General features: G+C 37.7%; 1 protein-coding gene across 1 annotated transcript in view; it reads left to right on the top strand.

Moving 5' to 3' along the window:
* nfatc1 (nuclear factor of activated T cells 1) overlaps window positions 1-10,190 on the top strand; it is a 52,403-nt gene extending 42,213 nt beyond the window's left edge. Inside the window, exon 10 of the mRNA XM_059350071.1 lies at window positions 10,090-10,190. Coding sequence (XP_059206054.1) covers window positions 10,090-10,190 — 101 coding nt within the window. The remainder of the gene's footprint in view (window positions 1-10,089) is intronic.
* The last annotated feature ends 8,166 nt before the right edge of the window (window positions 10,191-18,356 follow it).

The raw sequence follows: 18,356 nt of genomic DNA, 5'->3' as shown, positions 1-18,356 counted from the left end.
TTAAAGCCAGAAGTGACCATATTTGGACAGGAGAGAGGAGCTATGGAGGAGGATGCTCAGATTTTAGCAAACTATATTGCTAGCTAACTTCTGTACATCTCTAATTCAAATCCTACTTTTTTACTCTAAATGGGATCATAATTAAAAAAACAAACATCATGTGTTTGGTATTTAAGAAGACTTGAAACTGGCGATTGAGACCATGAACTCATTATGAGAATGTTTATTGAGGTAATAAATCAACTGAGAAGTATGATGATTTTCTTCTATACAATATGACTTCTTTTTGCCCCCTGCTGGCTATTAGAAAGAATGCAGGTTTAAGACAACTGCATTGGCTTCATTTTTCAGTCCTGGAGATTGACGCTTTATGTTGATGCGTACATTTGAAGCTACAGTCAGCAGCTGGTTAGCCTAGCTTAGTATAATGGCTGGAAACAGAGGGATCCAACTACAGGCACCTTGAAAGAACACTAATCAACATTAGTGTGATTATTATGTACAAAATAAAAGTGTAGAAGCAACACATGGTTTTATGTGGAGTTTTTTACTGCAGGACAAACAAACATTGCAACAGATTTTACCTATATAAGCTGAAAAAAAGCTTTCAAATCGAATTACACATACATTTATTATAACAGACTTCAGCACAGACATACAACGACTACTTGTCTATATTGTGAAGCCATTCTATCAGAGGAGTAATTTAGCGTTAGAGAAATGACTCTGTGGCAAATTAAAACTTCTTTTTAAAGCATTTTTAAGCATTCTGTTATTTTCTGGTTCTTCTTATCTGCTTCTGTAAGCTCTTTTCACAGTCTAACTTCTGATGCAGTTAAATCTAAGAAACCTGGTGGTCTAGTATGTGATATATTTGGCTATAAACTCTGAATGAGACAAGCCTGCCTAAAGCTGGCTCATATAATGAAGACAGTTTTTTTTGAAAGCCCCTTTATTTATCTCAGTGAAAGCAGCTTTTTAGGAGCACAAACTTTATGATCTCACTGCTCAGGCCCTCTGCGCTCACCGCTGAGGTTCGGGGGCCGCGTGCTCTGCACTGCGGTGATTTGAAATAAATTGGATAAATAATCTTCCTTCGGGGCAAGAAGAAACAGTCCCCGGCTGTGTGCGAGCCCTGTGGAGAGAGGGAGGGCAGTAGATGAAGCAACACTAACCAGCAGCTATCAGCGGACGGAGCAGCGGGGCTTTGATCCGTCACCAGAGCCCCTGCTGAATTGTCTGGCCGAGCTTCCTGGCGATGGCGGCTGAGACGCTGTTGTTGGGCCGCAGACGGCAGGACTCAGACTGTTCCCATGCCACTTCCTCTGAACAGTCTGGGTAAATACATTAACACTTGTTAGCCCTGTCTGCGGGGCTTCTTGGCTGGCTCGAGCTAAAGATTTGATTTGTAATTATACTCTGACTCGTGCTCGTGTGTCTTGAGGAGTTTTTGGTCCAACCAGGTGTAGTTAAAGTCACAAAAAAAAGCTTTAAAGAACGCCACCATAATGGATATTTCTGAGGAGCTGAGCCCCATTTTACTCTTGTTTTCATTGGCAAATTGAAGGAAATTATCCTAAGCATTCCAAACTTAATGTGGCTTCTCACTTCATTAAAACCTTTGGCAGAGTTTGATACCAGTCGTTATGGCTTCACTCAGGTGTGGTGTTGCTGTAATTTCATGTCGGCCGTGCTCATTAAAACTCCGACATGTGAGACTCTGACTGTCATTACAAATATTAATTCAAAATAGGATCATGTTCATGGACTGTAATTTAGTATATCATTATCAGCATGGAAGGATTATTAGACGTTGTACAGACGTGTAAAAGACCCCATTCTATAGTTATCTAGCCTCTTGTTTTTTTGTGTCTCTTATAGTTACTTTGTTCATTTTTTGTTATTTTTTGTCATTTTTTACATGTGGTTGCCCCTTATTTAGTCATTTTGTGTCTCTTTGTAGTTGTTTTCTCTCTTTTCATAGTGGTTGTGAGTCTCTGTTTTGTCTTCATGTGACTTTTTAATTGATTTCTCCTTTTTTTACATTAATTTTTGTCCATGCTTGCCCCTTTTTTATTCCTTTTGCATGTCTTTGTTGTCATTTTGTGTCTCTTTGTGGTTGTTCTGCCCCTTTTATTTTCTCTTTGCATCTCTCTGTAGTTGTTTTGTGTGACTTTATAATAGTTTGGATCTTTTTATAGTTGCTTTTTGTCCCTGATAGCCCATTTTTAAGTCTTTTTGCACCTCTTTGTAGTCATTTTGTGTCTCTTTGGTTGTTTACCTCCCTTTTCATAGTTGTTGTGAGTTCTTCAGTTTTGTCTTCATGTGACTTTGTAATTGTTTTCTACTTTTTTTAACATTATTTTTTGTCCATACCTGCCCCTTTTTTATTTGCTTTGCATGTCTTTGTCAACATTTTGCATTTCTTTGTAGTTGTTTTGTGTGACTTTGTAGTTGTTTGGGTCTCTTTTGTTGGTGATGGTATATTTTTAAGTCATTTTTGCATTTCTTTGTAGTCATTCTGTGTCTCTCTGTGGTTGTTTTGCCCATTTTCATAAATGCTGTGAGTCTTTTTTGTCTTAGCAGCTGAATCTCTGTAGTTGTTTTACATTTCTTTTTGGTCATTTCGAGTCTTGTCCTGGTTGGTACCTACATAGATATGGGTATGTGCCACATATATGATGATCTACAACATTGTTTTTTGTCTGGTGATGAAGCAATATGATGTTGAAAGCCATGTAGGTTTACTGTCATGAGTTATTTTTTGTCTCTAATAGCCCCTTTTCTATTTGTTTTGCATGTGTTGTCCTCATTTTGTGTCTCTTTGTGGTTATCTTGTGTGACTTTGTAATAGTTTGGGTCTTTTTTAGGCTGCTTTTCATCCACAGTAGCCCATTTTAAGTCATTTTGCATGTCTTTGTAGTCATTTTGTGTCTCTTTGTGGTTGTTTTGTGATGAAGCAATATAATGTTAAAGCCACGTAGGTTTACTGTCAGGAGGGCAGAAGGGGAGGTGGATGTCACGAACCAATGTTGGCAGTCGTCACATTGCAACATGAGAACCTTATTTCCAGAAGTCATGATAAATCACTGGCATTTATTTATTACTTATAACTTGGAATTTCATTTAATTTCAGCACATTCAAATGCATGAATGTTTACCTACCTATCATATGAAGTAGCTGCAGTGTTTGATCTCTCACACTGTCTGTAACCAGAGCTGATATCGTTTCCTGTTTGTGCAGCCCTCTCTTATTAATCAGGATCCCCTTCTGTTACACATTTTTTCACACCGTCCCCAGAGAGGTTACAAACATGTCTGCTCATGGAAAGTCTGAATCGTGCCGTCTGGCCTTGAGCCGGAGGTATAGGCTGCAGGGTGCATGGTCTGAACTCCACGGCTGCTGAGGCTGAGGGAGATGGAGGCCGGCCACGCTGCCATAAAACTTGCTGACTGCAGAGGTTTGCATGCTTCCCTTTGGCTCAGAGAGAGTCTGCAGTAGTCGGCCAAAGCCATACGTTATGCTGCACAGTAGTGTGCCTAAGACTTTTGTCAGCGGTGAGGTAACATGAGCAAAACATGTGCATTCTGAAGTCACATCTGAGCCAAACAGCATTACGAAATGCTTTTTTATGGCGTGTTGTGGCCTTGTTAGATGTCAGAACAGCACAATTGATGAGCAGAGACTTTAGCTGATCATAGGAAAAGAATTTGAGTAAATTTGGAGTCATATCTGACTGACGACTTTGACTGAATCTCTCTTATTCTATGCAGTAAAACTCAAATTAATTGCAGCCACATCTTGCAAAAGAAACCCTATTATCAGCTATTCTTTTTATCGTTTTTAATAAATAATTTGTGCTTAAGCAGACAGTATCTTTGGAGGGAATAAATCAGCTGTTTACCGCATATTCATCAACATCCACATCTGGTATGTATTACTTATTACCAGTTTGTTATTGATGCATTTCTTCTGTATTTACACCAGGATGATGTAATGCAATGCAACAGCCCTGCAATTAAACACGACCTTACTCAGTTCATTTCTTGAAAAAAAAAACTTTTACTTAAGGAGTTGGTGCGTTGACTCATTTTATATGGTTTGAGGCTGAACTTTGAGTTAGTGCTGAATTAAAGGTCATAGAGACGTGTTTGTAATAATTTTTATTTTAATATATATGGAGAATCAAAATAATTAAAACATTATACAATATAATACTATATATTACAACAAAAACAGGAGTCTCTGCAATGTTTTCTTAGTTTATTTTACAGACAACAGAGAGATAATATTACCCTTGTTTCCTTGACAAAAGCTGATGGGATTTTTCTGATGGATTTTGGATTTTTGCAGAAAATAAGCACTGTGGTAAACAAAAGTTTCTGATACTTAGATGCTTTGTTTAGAAGGATAATCTTAACAAATGAACACCACTTTTATGGTTTTTGAATCGTAAATGAAATCGCCAGAGGTTGCATGACTTTAGCGTAATTCGCCACTATGCTGACGATGACATTTAATATCTACAAGTCCTCCAAAACTATACGACCTCATTTAGATGGATGGATGGATGGATGGATGGATATACTTTATGGATCCCAAACTGGGAAATGACTGTGTTACAGCAGCAGCCAAAATTAAAACACCAAGCACACCCTACAAAATATTGAAAAGATTAGTATATGTAGATCAAGTTAACTTCATACCTAAACATAGCGGTCACCATTTTAAACAAGTTGTTGTGGCTGCAGTTTCATTATGTTTAAATTACAAAACTGCTTCCTTAATGTTTGGGCAAAAAACACATGGTAAGGCATTGTAAAAGATTGTATAAAAAAGTAAAAAGAAGTTATGTTAAGTTTATGAATTGACATCTTTAACTTCTGTTTTCACATGAGAAATGAATATCGGTCTCCTGGGTGAGAAGTCCTGTGTTTGTCGGTCCCATCCACCACAGCCTGACATGTGTTATATCGTAAAACAAAATGAGGAAATCTCTTGAGCTTCTGTTAACCACAGAACGTATTTCAGGCATCTAATGAAAAAAATCCCATTCAAAAATACGGTAGTCTTCGACACAAGAGAACTGAAAGTGTGAAAATATTGACTAATTTCTGGCTTTTATGACTCATTCCTGCAGCAGATAAACAGTGGTACATAGTTACCAGGGGTGGAATTTAATTAAGTACATTTACTTAAGTACTTCAGTACAGTTTTGAGATACTTGTACTTTACTTGAATATTTCCATGTTATGTAACTTTATACTTCTACTCCACTAAATTTTAGAGGCAAATATTGTACTTTTTTCATCCACTACATTTAGCTGACAGCTTTAGTTACGTTTCAGGAGATTTATCATGAAAACATAATAAATTTAAAGTGATTATGCATATTTTCTTTTAATCAAACCTCATCATAGTATCTTAAGTAGTTAAAATGAGCCCAATACAATGCATCAATAATAATAATCTTATAACATATTTGTAATATATAAAACAATCTGTGTCGACCCATTCTGCATAACAAATACTTTTACTTTTGATACTTTAAGTACATTTTGAGACTTTTGTACTTTTACTTAAGTATGGGATCTGAATACTTCTACCACCACTGCCAACAACATATGTAAAGTATGCATACCGCATCTTTCTAAAGCTAAATTACACCCCTGAAGATGGGGTAAAAAAAACAAGGATGTATTTATTGTTCATGACTGCCAAGTTGTTAAGCTACTTATGTGACAAAGTCAACAACAAACATTTTCACAAAGATAATTTACAGAATAGTTTTACTCTTTCTGGTGACTCCCTGAAATAATATTTTTATTGTGGTAATATTTGTCTAAAGTTTATTATTCTGTTATTCTATTTTCTTAAAGCCTACAAAGTTTCAAGAAAGCTATTGTCCACAGACGTTTTCCTCTTAAATGATACCTGGGTTAAAGAACATTTTGGCAGAGTGTGAGGTGAACTACAGACCGGCTCTGTGGGACTGACTCGCAGTAACCCAGTAGGAGCCTCATTATGTGGGCCAAGAACATCTCGTGGCTTGTGGCCTGGACTTGACGTGGCAGTAAACGGAGGGAGGTGGAGGGGGGGTTTGTGGTGTTTCTGCCCCCCAGCCTTTTTCTCTCATTGTCCCAGCAGCTGGTTTATCCACAGCGATCAGACAGATTGTTGAATATCTCGCCGGCTGATCGGTTCCTCTGCAGTATTGTGTTATTACAGGCCGGATCGTGTTGACGCGTTTCAGCGCCTAATGAGGCGAACAGTGCTGTCCTGCTAATTGTTTGGGAGTTTCTCGTTTGTCTGGGGTTTCCTGGTTGCAGAGCTGGGCTGTATCAGTCCCCTCCAGCTGCTGTGGACCTCCATGGGACAGGAAACTAGTTCCTGGATTACTTCATATTAAACCCCACCTACTTTGCTGTTGAGTAAATGAAGTTTGACACAAAATAACTCACTGACATCGCTGTGACTTCTGTTAAATTAATCGCAATGCAGTGAGGTTGATCTGTGATATTTGTGGGGCTTTATGTCCCTATATTACATGGATGATTAAAGTATATGAACAGAGTAATAGTGTTATTTAAATGAATACAAATAATAAATACACTGCTGCTTAAAAGTTTGGGATCACTTACAAATGTCCTTAGTTTTGAAAGATAAGCACAATTTGTTTAAATTAAAATAACAGACATACAGTCCAGACATTGTAAAACAGAGATTTCTGAAAAGTCCTTCTAAGGTGCAAAAAAACAAACAAACTCTGGTAGATTTGGGAAACAATACTATCTCCTCAATTTGTTTATGCTGTTTGTGATTAACGTATATAACAGTAGAATTTATAGGTTGTGGCACTCACAGTTTTGTTGTATAGGTCTCTATGTACAATAACGATAAAGACCATCTTATCTCATCTTAAACATGAGAAATTATTTCTACAGTAATAGGAAAATTACTCCTATTCTTTCTGTTAACTACTGCCTCTGATTAAGTCATATAATCACTGATTATGTTTTCTGTTCTTAATGATAATTTACAGGCACAAAAAATTATACATTACCGCTCAAAAATTTGCCATGCAGTCTAGACATGTGGTAAATGACTATTAAAGCTGTAAATGGCAGATTTTCTTATAAAATATCTATTATATATTGTCTTATGTTCCAGTGGCACATTGTGTTTATCCATGTTTATAGTGTTAAAGTCTTTAAAGGTAAAGTTGGAGATTTGTACAGGTTAAATTATTATTTCTACCCTTGTCAATGTCTTTACTATATTTTTGATTCATTTTGTAACTCATTTAATGAATAAAACAGTTTGTTTTCATGGAAAACAACACAATAAATTTTCTGGGTGACCTCAAACTTTTAAGCACTATTGTATATACAGTTTTTTTCCATTTAGCGTGTATAGTTTCATAAAAACACAGAACCTTTTTCTCTTTTCTGTATTTATAGTCTGAAGTTCTTTCTTCAGCCTTGAAAACAGCAGTTGAGGAAACAATCTCAGCCCAAAAACCAATAGTAACTGTTCTGGAGCTTTTGATCATATCACAAGAAGTTCCTAATTTTTATTAAGTTTTCCCACATGTCAGAGGACTGTAGATGTTCATATTTCATCTTTTCTGAGCACTTTAAAGCAAAACTTTTCCACCTTTTATGTGGTTGTCCAATCAGGGTTGATGGTAAATGTAGTTGATGGAAGCATTATATTCCTCTGTGTGCTTTTATATCGACCGAGTAAGCTGAGTTCAACTGTTTGTGCAGCCGTGCCGGTAGTGACTACATGTACCAGAATGCATTGCTGCACGCTAGCTACTTACACCCACACAGTAAGGCTGAGGGTTTTTATGTCCTATTAGGTAGTAAAATAGAAACACAGGTTTTGTAGTCTGAAACAGCATGAACGAAGACAGCAACAACTCTGTATTATTATCTATGTTTTTAGGGACTGCACTCCTTAGGTATTTACCTTTCACAATAAAAGCTTAGACTCACATAGAAGTATGACAGCAACTGGCAACTCAACAAAATAACTCACAATAACTGGACTTAGACCCCAAAAAAGCTGCAAATTTCTATTGAAAGACTTTTCTCTCATGTGTGTGCTTTTATATTGAACGAGAAAGCATGCGAGTTACTGACACCCACACAGTAAGGCTGAGGGTTATTATGTCTATACTTATGCAAGTAGTAAAATGGAAATACAGAGGTTCTGTATTCTGAAACAGTGTGGACAAAGACAGCAACAACTCTGTATTATTGTCCATGATTTTAGGGACAGCACTCCTTATGTTTTTACCTTTCACAATAAAAGCTTAGATTCACTCAGCAGTTTGGCAGCAACTGGCAACTCAAAATAACTCACAATAATTGGACTTGGACCCAAAAAAGCTGCAAATTTCCCTTTTAAGGACTTTTCTTTCATGCTTGACCTTAGAAACATCAGGCCTCACAAGGTCCATTTAGGAGCTGTTCTGGAGCTTTTGGTCCTGTCACAATCATATAAATCTTGAACTTTAAAACCTCAATATGACCGACAATTTTGAACATGCCAACTGAGCGAACTCCATCCTTTGTTGAAGATCAAGTGATAGGATGTAACCTCCTAAACTGACCTTGAAGTGAACTTGTCTTCCCAACTGTATTTATCATTCTTTTTCTTCAATTTAATCCTATTAATGTACAGCAACAGTGATCCCTCTTTTAAGATAACATATAATGTAAAAAAAAAAAAAGAGCCAAAATCAACCAATGGCATTTGGAGAGAGAGCCCCCTTCCCCTTTAAACATCAGTAATTATGTGATGAAAATATTTTGGAATAAAAATGAAATATATTTACTGTATATATTTACTGCTTGAGAAACACCAGACATAATTGGTAGAACAGATAATGCTAAGCATTATGGTAAATGGACCTTCATTAATCTAGAACAGACCTGGGCATTAGGAGGCCCGGGGGCCACATCCAGCCCGTGTGAGGTTACCTGGAACTTAGAAATTATTACAAATGAATGCTTTTAATTTGAAGGCGATTTACGTTTGTGCATGCAGCCCACAAAAAACATTGAGTTACCTTGTTACCTTGTGAAAAACACAAGTTGTTTATGGGACAACATACATGCTCTATATTGTTTTTGTGGTTTTGAATATATGTTGTGTTTAAAATAAATGTAAAAGTGAGATGAGTTTTTATAATTTTTTACCTCCATATTTGACTTTTTCCACATTAACATAGTCTGATCATGACATATACTCTTACATGAGTATTAGTTTGTTACCTCCGCAGAGTCTCATGTGGCCCTTTGGGAAAATTATCTAAAAGCTATTAAATAATAATTCAGAAATTAAGTTAATTTTGGATTTCTTTAGTAAACCAGCAGCTTCGAAAAAGAAGTATGACACTAAACATTTAGAAACATGAAATTTCAGTTATGTAGCCTATATACCAGGCAGTACTAAATCTGTAGTGCTATTATTTCTTATCGTTTATTGCTTCAATTTTGCATTTTCAGCTGCTATAAACTGAGTATTCAGTCCCTCTCAGCTGATGTTGTCTGATTTAAAGCGTCTCTGTCACTGACTATCTCTTGAACACGTGACTCAGATGTCACACTGGTGCCAGGACTATTTTTAGGACTTTGTTGTAAACACACTTAGAGATCAATAGATTGACTTTTCTTTTTTTCTTTTCAATTAGATCCTCCACATCAAATGTGGCGGCTCAATGAAAAGTGGGCCATGGCAACAGACACATAAACAGAGAGCGTTGTGGCCTCCAAAGACAAAGTTTTCATTTGTTTTGTATCAGAATAAACTGCAGGATCTTTTTGTTCTTTCATTATCATGTGAAAGCTGTTCCACCACATATGGCACACAATGAGGCGAAAAGGGAAAAATATCTGCACGCCGTAACTCACCCGTGATTTTGAAAGCTACGGGACAGGTGATGACACGCTGCGGAGGCTGGACGATGTCTTGATGTGTTGGATTTACGTCCGGGCTTGACGCGCGCGCTGACAAGTCGGTGTAATAACGTCCCCTCGAGGTTTCTGAACTCAAAGATTATATCCTTCCACCTCCAGATGCGCAGAAGGTCAAAGCCAGATCAAATAGAGGAGAGGAGGTCAGTCAGTTCAGTCTGGGCCGGGAACAGCACACATGGCAGCGGAACGACACGCTGTAGCAGGGTGGAGATGAGGTTAGACTGTTTATTTCTTCTGCTTCAACTATGTCTGTTTGGTGATATTGGTTATATTCTCACATTCGCATGGCTGGTGCCTGTCCTGGTGATGAGCTGCGTTAGAAGGCATCCTGCATTACAATAAACACAGAGATATTAACCTTTCTAATCCTTCTGGTACCACAACAGAGTGATCCTGATCAAACGGCAGCTGAAGTCTGAAGAGTTTAAGTTAAATTCAGTCAAGTTAAGCCTCACATTTTATAACTATCCATGAGATATATGATGCAGTAAAAATAAGTCCATACTTAGTGACTTTGCAGCTTTAAGCCCATTGCTTATAAAACACAAATACAATAATTTACACCAAGTTTTTAGACTGATTTTTCTGTTTCAGTGCACAAACAATATCAACTTTCAGAGACATGACGCCTGTTTGTAAGGAAGTATTAGGGTCAGGCAGAAAATACATTTAGTTTATTTTGCGTGACAAGAATAAGCAAAATATTGTAAGTAAAGTGAACCTTTTTGTGTTGATGCCAGGGATAAGAAAAAGTTTTGCATTTAGGGGGGAAAATAGAAATGTTGATGTTCTCGAAATGCAAATTTATTAGAAAAAAAACGTCCCTTTCAAATTTTTTCCTCTTTGTTCCTAATGGTCTTCTTTCTATTCATTATTATTTTTATCAACTTGTCACATTTATTCATTAGTCAAAGCTCCATTGAAGCAGCAGAAACCATTTTTTAACCAAGAAGCAAAAAATTGATTTTTATTTTTATCCGCTGTTTATTATTTGGAAACGGTTTTGTTGGCCAGCCTGCTCTTTGATGTACGAGTGTCCTTGAATGACCATGAGTCTTTAATCCTGCTCACAGCAGCATCACTGCACAAGATACACTGTTCATAAAGCTTATTCTTGACAGGTAAAAAGTATATCTTCTCAAAACTTTATTAATTAATCTATTCTTAAGTGATTACTGATGCATTTAAATAGGAATAAACAGAGAATTGTGTCTGAAAATCAAAATGATTCAAACTTAATGGGCAACAGTGTATAACCTAAAAAGGTGAAGGTGCAAAGATGTTCACTCCAAGTATATCTAGGTACTGTATTGAGAAATTATTAAAAAATAAGATAAGTTCAGCCCTTATTTATCCCCAGTGAGGAAATTTGGCATTGTGCAGTGATGCGGTTATTGTCACAGCCCAATCCTCTCACACTTTTTTATTTATAGACAAGCTCCATTTTCATGCTTTTTAATGCACTCTGCTTCCTTATTTATATTTAAAGTACAAAATCACATTTTAAATCAGTTTACTTGGTGGGCAGGACACCTCACCTTGCAGCCCGATTTTACCTGCAGGCCTTAAGTTGAAGTCACTCCATAAGTGTGCGTCAAGCTTTTAAATCCTACATTTCCCATAATGCATCCAGTACCAGGAGATTTGTTCCACCCTCTCTAGCTGGTAAAACTCTGTCTTGAGTTGTAGTCTCTGAGCCCCAAACCACATAATTTCTCTGAAAACATCAAACAGAGAAGACATCAAACATTGTGTTAACTTGGTGGAGTTCCCCTTTAAGACTTTGAACATGGCTGATCATTTTTTTTGTTTTGTTTTTTGACACTGCTAAATCAAGAGGAAGTGATTTAGAGCACCTGAATGTAAACGTCACAGCCGCCTTGACGAGTATCTTCCGCGCTGCCAAGCTCTTCACAGACACATCGCTGCGAGTCTCACTCTGTCTTCTTCGTCTTCGTAGTCACACGACAGGTTCAGCGTGTCCTCGCGTTTCTGCCACACACTCGTGTGAGATCGCTGCTGTACTGTCGCCATCAAACATCTCAGCAGATCTTCCTGTTGCAGTATTATTAGCAGTCAGGCAGCGAGCCAGGCTTCACATCTAATCGTGTGGTGATTTGTTTTGTTGCAGCCACACTTTCAGTTTGGGTTATTTTGAGTTCCTCCTGATTTCTTTTTTTAACTCGACCTTAACCCTCTGGTCCCCAACAATCTGTTTCAGGGCAGTTTGTGCTCTTTTTACATTTTTCTCACTGTGGCTTTGTATTTCACTGCAATATATAAATCATATATCCTCTGTGGAATCAGCACAATCATGGCTAGAAGTGGGAAAAACTCTAAAACGGATTAGATGCAGAATAACACAGTTATAATGACATAAATCATATATTTAAAAAAAGGAAGTGGATTTTCTCTGATAATTATTTTTTTTTTATTGGAATAAGATGGAGTTTATATATAGAACACTTTTCCAAGTGCACACAAATTACATGAATATTTGGAGGGGGGGGGGGAGGGGGGGTTGTGTCTCCATGTATCATACATATTGAGCTATTTGCATTTTAACAGCCTCGACTTGCAACCTCTCCTGTCCTCTCCTCTCAGCTCTGTGTAAACAGATTTTCAGTGAATATTTGTCACGTGACCGTTCATCTCAGCAGAATCAATCATGTCTTCACAGTGTCACTGAGGAGCAGAATTTAATGTTTTTAGTATAAATATAGAATAAGGTGATTTTAACAGAAATATCACAATTTTAAGCTTATTTTGATTACTTTTTCTAATGGAAACGTTCATAACAAATGATTGGTTCAAGGACTGTTGGAAAGTTCAAATTTTGGTGATAATGCCTGTTTTTACAGTTTATCTCTACGATAAATAGTGTATGTTTGGCGCTCTTTTAAAGAAACCATACATTTCACGTTGGGGTTAACAGAGTTAAAGTAATGATGACACATTTGTATTGTTTTTTTCATTCATGGCATTCCCCTTTTAAAGAGGCACGTCATGTTTTTCTTGATAGGAAGCGAGTGATATTTCTGGTAGGAAGCTGCTGTGCCAGTGCTGGGTCACTGAGGGAAACGCTGCTCTGCTGCCTGCCACGAAAATAAATGTTTTTTAAAAAAAAGTAATTCTATTGTTTGGAGGGGAATCTCTTTCCAGCGTCCACTCAGTCAGAGGGAATTCCTCCCTCGGCCTGCCGGATCCAGCCAGGGGTGTTCCCCTTCCCCTCTTACATTTCTCATCCCTGTGAGAGCTGATTCTGATCCTGAACCTGAAAAAAAAACTGAGAAGCTGCTCAGAGAGGGAGATAATAAATGAGTTCACAGATAAAAACGCTACAAGCTAATGAAAAATGATGACCTTTTAGTGAGGAAGAATCTTGTGATTTATCCTTTTCTCCGTTATCGGCAGTGATATCTATTTATTTTTCCTGGTTCAGCTTTAGTCAGCCGGCTCAATTGCTCTTGGATCATCCAGCCCTCCGTCAGCCAAAGAACACAGCTGATAAAAACAGATAAACAAGTGCACCTGGATCCTTTAGAGACAGCAGGAGGTTGCATCATCTCTCTTGATAAAAAAACGTCTGGGGACCTCCGATATAAAGTGATTCTATTAGGTTGGCTCAGAGGAAATAACAGATCCTATAGAGCTCGGAGGATTGTATTCACAGTGGAGGAAAATGTAAATGTATAATTGGTACCTTTTCCACATTTAAACAACTAGACCTATGTTATATATTTTGTTAAGTTGTGTGCTTACATGATCCCAAATGTTCCCACAATATTTAAACCTAGAGAAATAATTATTTAATTATAATAAAGGTAATGGTTTCATTTGGTCACCTTGTGCATCCAGTTTTTCCAGTTTTATCCCACATTTTGACAATGCATGCATCATTTTTAAATACATTTTAACCAGATGAAGGATTTTCATCATGAAAGTTCTGGATCTTAAGTTATCAGAGAAACAAGCTGAGCAAACGTTAGCTGTCTGTCAAACTGCATAGGAGAAACACTGTTTTTTAAGGTGAAACTGCTTTTTTCAGTGTTTTTACTGGTTTTAATCTTTGGATTTGTTTGTTTGGAGAGGAGGAGACCTCTGTCGATAATTCGGCTCCTGGTAAAAACCCTCCTGAACAATGTACACTGAAGGAATCCTAACTGGAAGGAGCTGACTGCAGGTGCCACTGGCTGCAGCTGCTCCATTATAAAAACTGCTTTTGTTATTGTTTTGATTGAGAGACTCCTTGCGGCAGAAAATTACATATTGTGCTTTTACAGCTGCACAAAGCCCATATTTTATATTAACAACGGAATAAATAACTGTAATATGAAAGGGGTTCTGTGTAGTAATGGACTCACAGTGACTTATAATCTTTCAGCTCATTGTTCACTCACTGCTCTCATCAGCGTGTTTTTTCATTTGTAGCAGGTGGCTGTTTTCACCAGACAAATCTCTGATAAACTGTGCACTGTACACGACCTGCTTAGCATCAAACTGCTCACTGATACAGCTGGTTTTCAAAGTGGACAGTCAGCAACAGAAGAGCCAGATATTTCCCCCAAAACAGACCTAAAAATAGCATAAATATTGGACTTAAACGCTTAAAACACAACTTAAAACAAATGCTTATGTTGCTCCATGTCTGCTAGATGTGTAAATTAACAAGTGTGTGCTCACATTTTAGCAAAATCAACTTTTTTGGGGTTATGTGTTTACTTTGCTTTCACCATTTTATGCAAGTTTAAGTTGTTTTAAAGCCCAATGTGTTAAGTTAACATTAACTATGCATGACCAAATAAGCAACAAACAATATTTAATGGTGCAATGTGTAAGATATGCCACATGCTCCAAAAAAAACAGGGCTCAGCATTTCAGCTTGTGCAAGAATTGCATGATGATTACTTGCAGCGATGGCAGCTTTCACATCTAAAACTAATATTTAGACCTAAACCCGGAGAGAGATTCTGCGTTTAAGAGCCTGTTGCAATGGAGTCTAGCTCAGTGGAGCACATAGAGACCAACAGCCCTGCAGAGAGGAGGCACAGGTGACCATGCAGTCGAGTTTAAATGCAGAACTTTAGTTTGGGTGTAGGTCTTAATTTTGGTTTTAGTTTAAGTTTGTAAATCTGTTAAATTGTTCTTTCTAAGTAACTATCTCTGCAACACAATGCAGAGACATACAAAAATATATATATATTAGACCACCCTTGTTTTCTTCAATTTCTTGTTCATTTTAATGTCTGGTACAACTAAAGGTACATTTGGTTGGACAAATATAATGATAACAACAAAAATATCTCATAAGAGTTTAATTCAAGAGCTGGCATGTAGCCATTTCCCATGGTTTTCTTGATAATGATTTTGGTTATTATCAAGAAAACCATGGAAAATGGCTAGATATCAGCTCTTAAATGGTCTAATAATTTTTTCCATGACTGTATATGACAAAATGTCAAAACTGTATCTTCCTCACATTGCATTGCTAATGTTAGTTAAAAGTCTAAACATTTCTCACAAATTGCATATTTAAGTTTGGAAAAAGAATTGTGTTCATGTCAGATTCTGTCACTATTGAAAAAAGTAGGTTTTTAGACAACACATGTAACATTAAACTGTCCGTGCACACACTCAGCATGGTGACTTTACTCCACGTGGAGGTTGTAAATACTGACCGTCCTTTTCTCTTTTCTTCTCCACAGTCAATGAGATCATCAGGAACGACCTGTCGAGCATCTCCGTCCACAGCCACGCGTAGTTTCCCGACAGCAACAAAACTGAGACGGGAAACACAAATAAAGGGAAAACCCCCCCCCAAAAAAAAAAATTGACATTGTGCTTATCATGCTTGGACTACAGCGTGCAGGAAGCAGCAAAAGGAAATGCAAAGAGAACAAATGTAAATGTATCGTCGAGATGACCAGGGTCCAACGTGTGCCTTGTTTTTTCATATATAATGCCTTTAAACAGAAATGATGAGGAGTAAATCACATGACTGACTTTTTTTAAGACGTGTAAATTGAGTATGTAGCAACCAAACCTGCCACCCCACAGCAAAGTATGCTTTTAGAGGACCAAAAATTGTTTTATTTGTCTTTTTTTTTCTCCGCTGCAGTTTGTAAATGATTCAGTGCCTTTGAGTTATGCATTTTGTATATACAGTATCTGTCAGTTTGCATATCTGGCTTTACAGAGAGACGATTTAAAATGGAGAAGTGCCTTTTTGACTGGAAACAGAAAAACGTGGGCTGAGTTTGGATTGGATGTTTAACATTAAAGGGATAGTTTGGATTTATTGAAGTGGGATTGTATGAGTTTATTATCCATTGTCAGTGTATTAACTACAGTAGGTGTGGTCGTTACGCCCCCAGTTTGGAGAGACAGGCAGGAGAATTTAAACAATGTTCTGCTGCGGATGGGGGCGGCAGCTAAATGTTAGGCACCTTAAAAAACCATCAGTTTAAGCATACGCTATATTTAGAATATTGTCATCACTTTACCTAGCCATCAGACAGCCCTGTTTGAGTTTACATGAGGGACCTGAAGCTGTTCTAAGCCACCAGACTCCATTGACAAAAACCGTAATTTTCCCTTTACAGAACAAAGGAGTTGCTGGTCTACTGCTGCCTCGATCGAATAGTTGAGTGTGCTTGTAAGAGCACACTATGTGCTATCCAACGCGCTTCTTCCTATTTATTTTTTGGTTTCTTCCTTGTTTTCACACATACACTAAAAAAGATGTCAAATCAACCAACTCGGCCGTGTGTTATGACTTTTCTTAGGGTTTTCTGCAAACAGTTCTGCAAAATCCCCCCAATGTTACCTTATGGAGAGGATAGAGTGGATGACATCATTTTTCGAGTGTAGAGGGAAATAAACAAAAACAGCTGTGTTCGATTGCTTTGCTCTGATTGGTGGCCGCTACCTGGCCCAGGTTGCTTGGCTACCAAAGCCTGCCCCACCCACCCGACCCCATCTAACTAACTGATCGAGGTGGTGGTACACCAGCAGCTCCTTTGTTCTTTGAGGTGAAATTACTGTTTTTATCAATGAAGTCTGGTGGCTTTGAAGAGAGCAGAGAAATCGGCTTCAGTTCCCCCCGCATAATCTTCAACATGACTGAAAGCACTGAAAATATTCTATTTGTGGCACACACTTAAACTGACTAAATTTGAAAATGAGGTGGTTAAAATACATTTAGCTGCTGCCCCCATCCCCCATCAACAGTACATTACTAAGCTTCTGTGTCACAATCCTCCCTGCTTCTTCAAACTGGAGATCTACTGTAAATGACACACTAACTAGAGATAACTACCTCATACAACCCCACTTCAAAAAATACTAACTCTCTCTTTAAGATTTCACAAAATTAGATAATGTAACTTCTGTTTAATAGTGGCTACAAATGGTTGATATGGGATAATGTTTAATGCTAAAACACAGCGTAACGGTAGCACAAATAGAGAATTATCATTTGCCACTAAAAAGCTACCGGTCATATAAGACCAAGTGAGGCTGCAGCAGCCAAACCCCCACAGTGTACTGAAATGACCCAATGTATGTTTTATTTCTCATGAGTTCAACTTTGCATCATTTTAAATAATTTTGGTTAACATTTTTTTACAAGATGAATAAAGTTGAATACATTTTCTGTATTTATCACCAACAATAAGCACTTAACCACTAAAACTGTGGTATTACTTGTAGTCTATTCCATTGAAATCACTTGAATACTCAACAACAATGGCAAAACTTTTCACATCATTCGTTACCTGAAATCTCATAAAGCAGTCTGGTCTCCTAAAAGTTCCCAAACAACAAAACTACAATTTTACATAAGTCTCACTCCCCGGATGTAGACTGTTGGGATAAGTCTGATATTCGCCACCAATTTAGGACGGACTTCCTCTTCTGCTTTACATTTTGCAGGGGAAGAGTCGCTGCATCGTGGGCTTTGTGCCACACAAGACAATTGACCGTTCACAAAACTCCTCCCCTGAATGCACCTCGTCAAATCACACCTTAGCAACCGTTACTAAGAGAAGAAGGTCTGTCAAGCTTTGAGCTCTGAGCAACAAGGTGAAACCCTCAGAGTTTAGCAGGAGTCGTTTTTTCCCCTTTCCAAAAATTCAAACAAGAGGAGCGTTGCTGGCTGTGGATTTAACCATTTGGGAGACCCTTCTCCCAACTTAATATCTCGAAGATCAAAAGACATACATGTCTGCTCCAAGTTAAACTGCTAGCTAACAAACATGAGCTAGCTAACGATTGTCTAGCTGTGAGATGAGATCACCCAAACCTGCAAAACTAGTCCAGCAAACTTATGTTAATAACACTGTGGGTAAAATAAGTATGCCAAGCTA

Source organism: Centropristis striata, chromosome 14, assembly GCF_030273125.1.
Source record: "Centropristis striata isolate RG_2023a ecotype Rhode Island chromosome 14, C.striata_1.0, whole genome shotgun sequence".
NCBI lineage: Eukaryota > Metazoa > Chordata > Actinopteri > Perciformes > Serranidae > Centropristis > Centropristis striata.
Note: the sequence above shows the minus strand (reverse complement) of the source record. Positions and strands in the feature narration are given on the sequence as shown.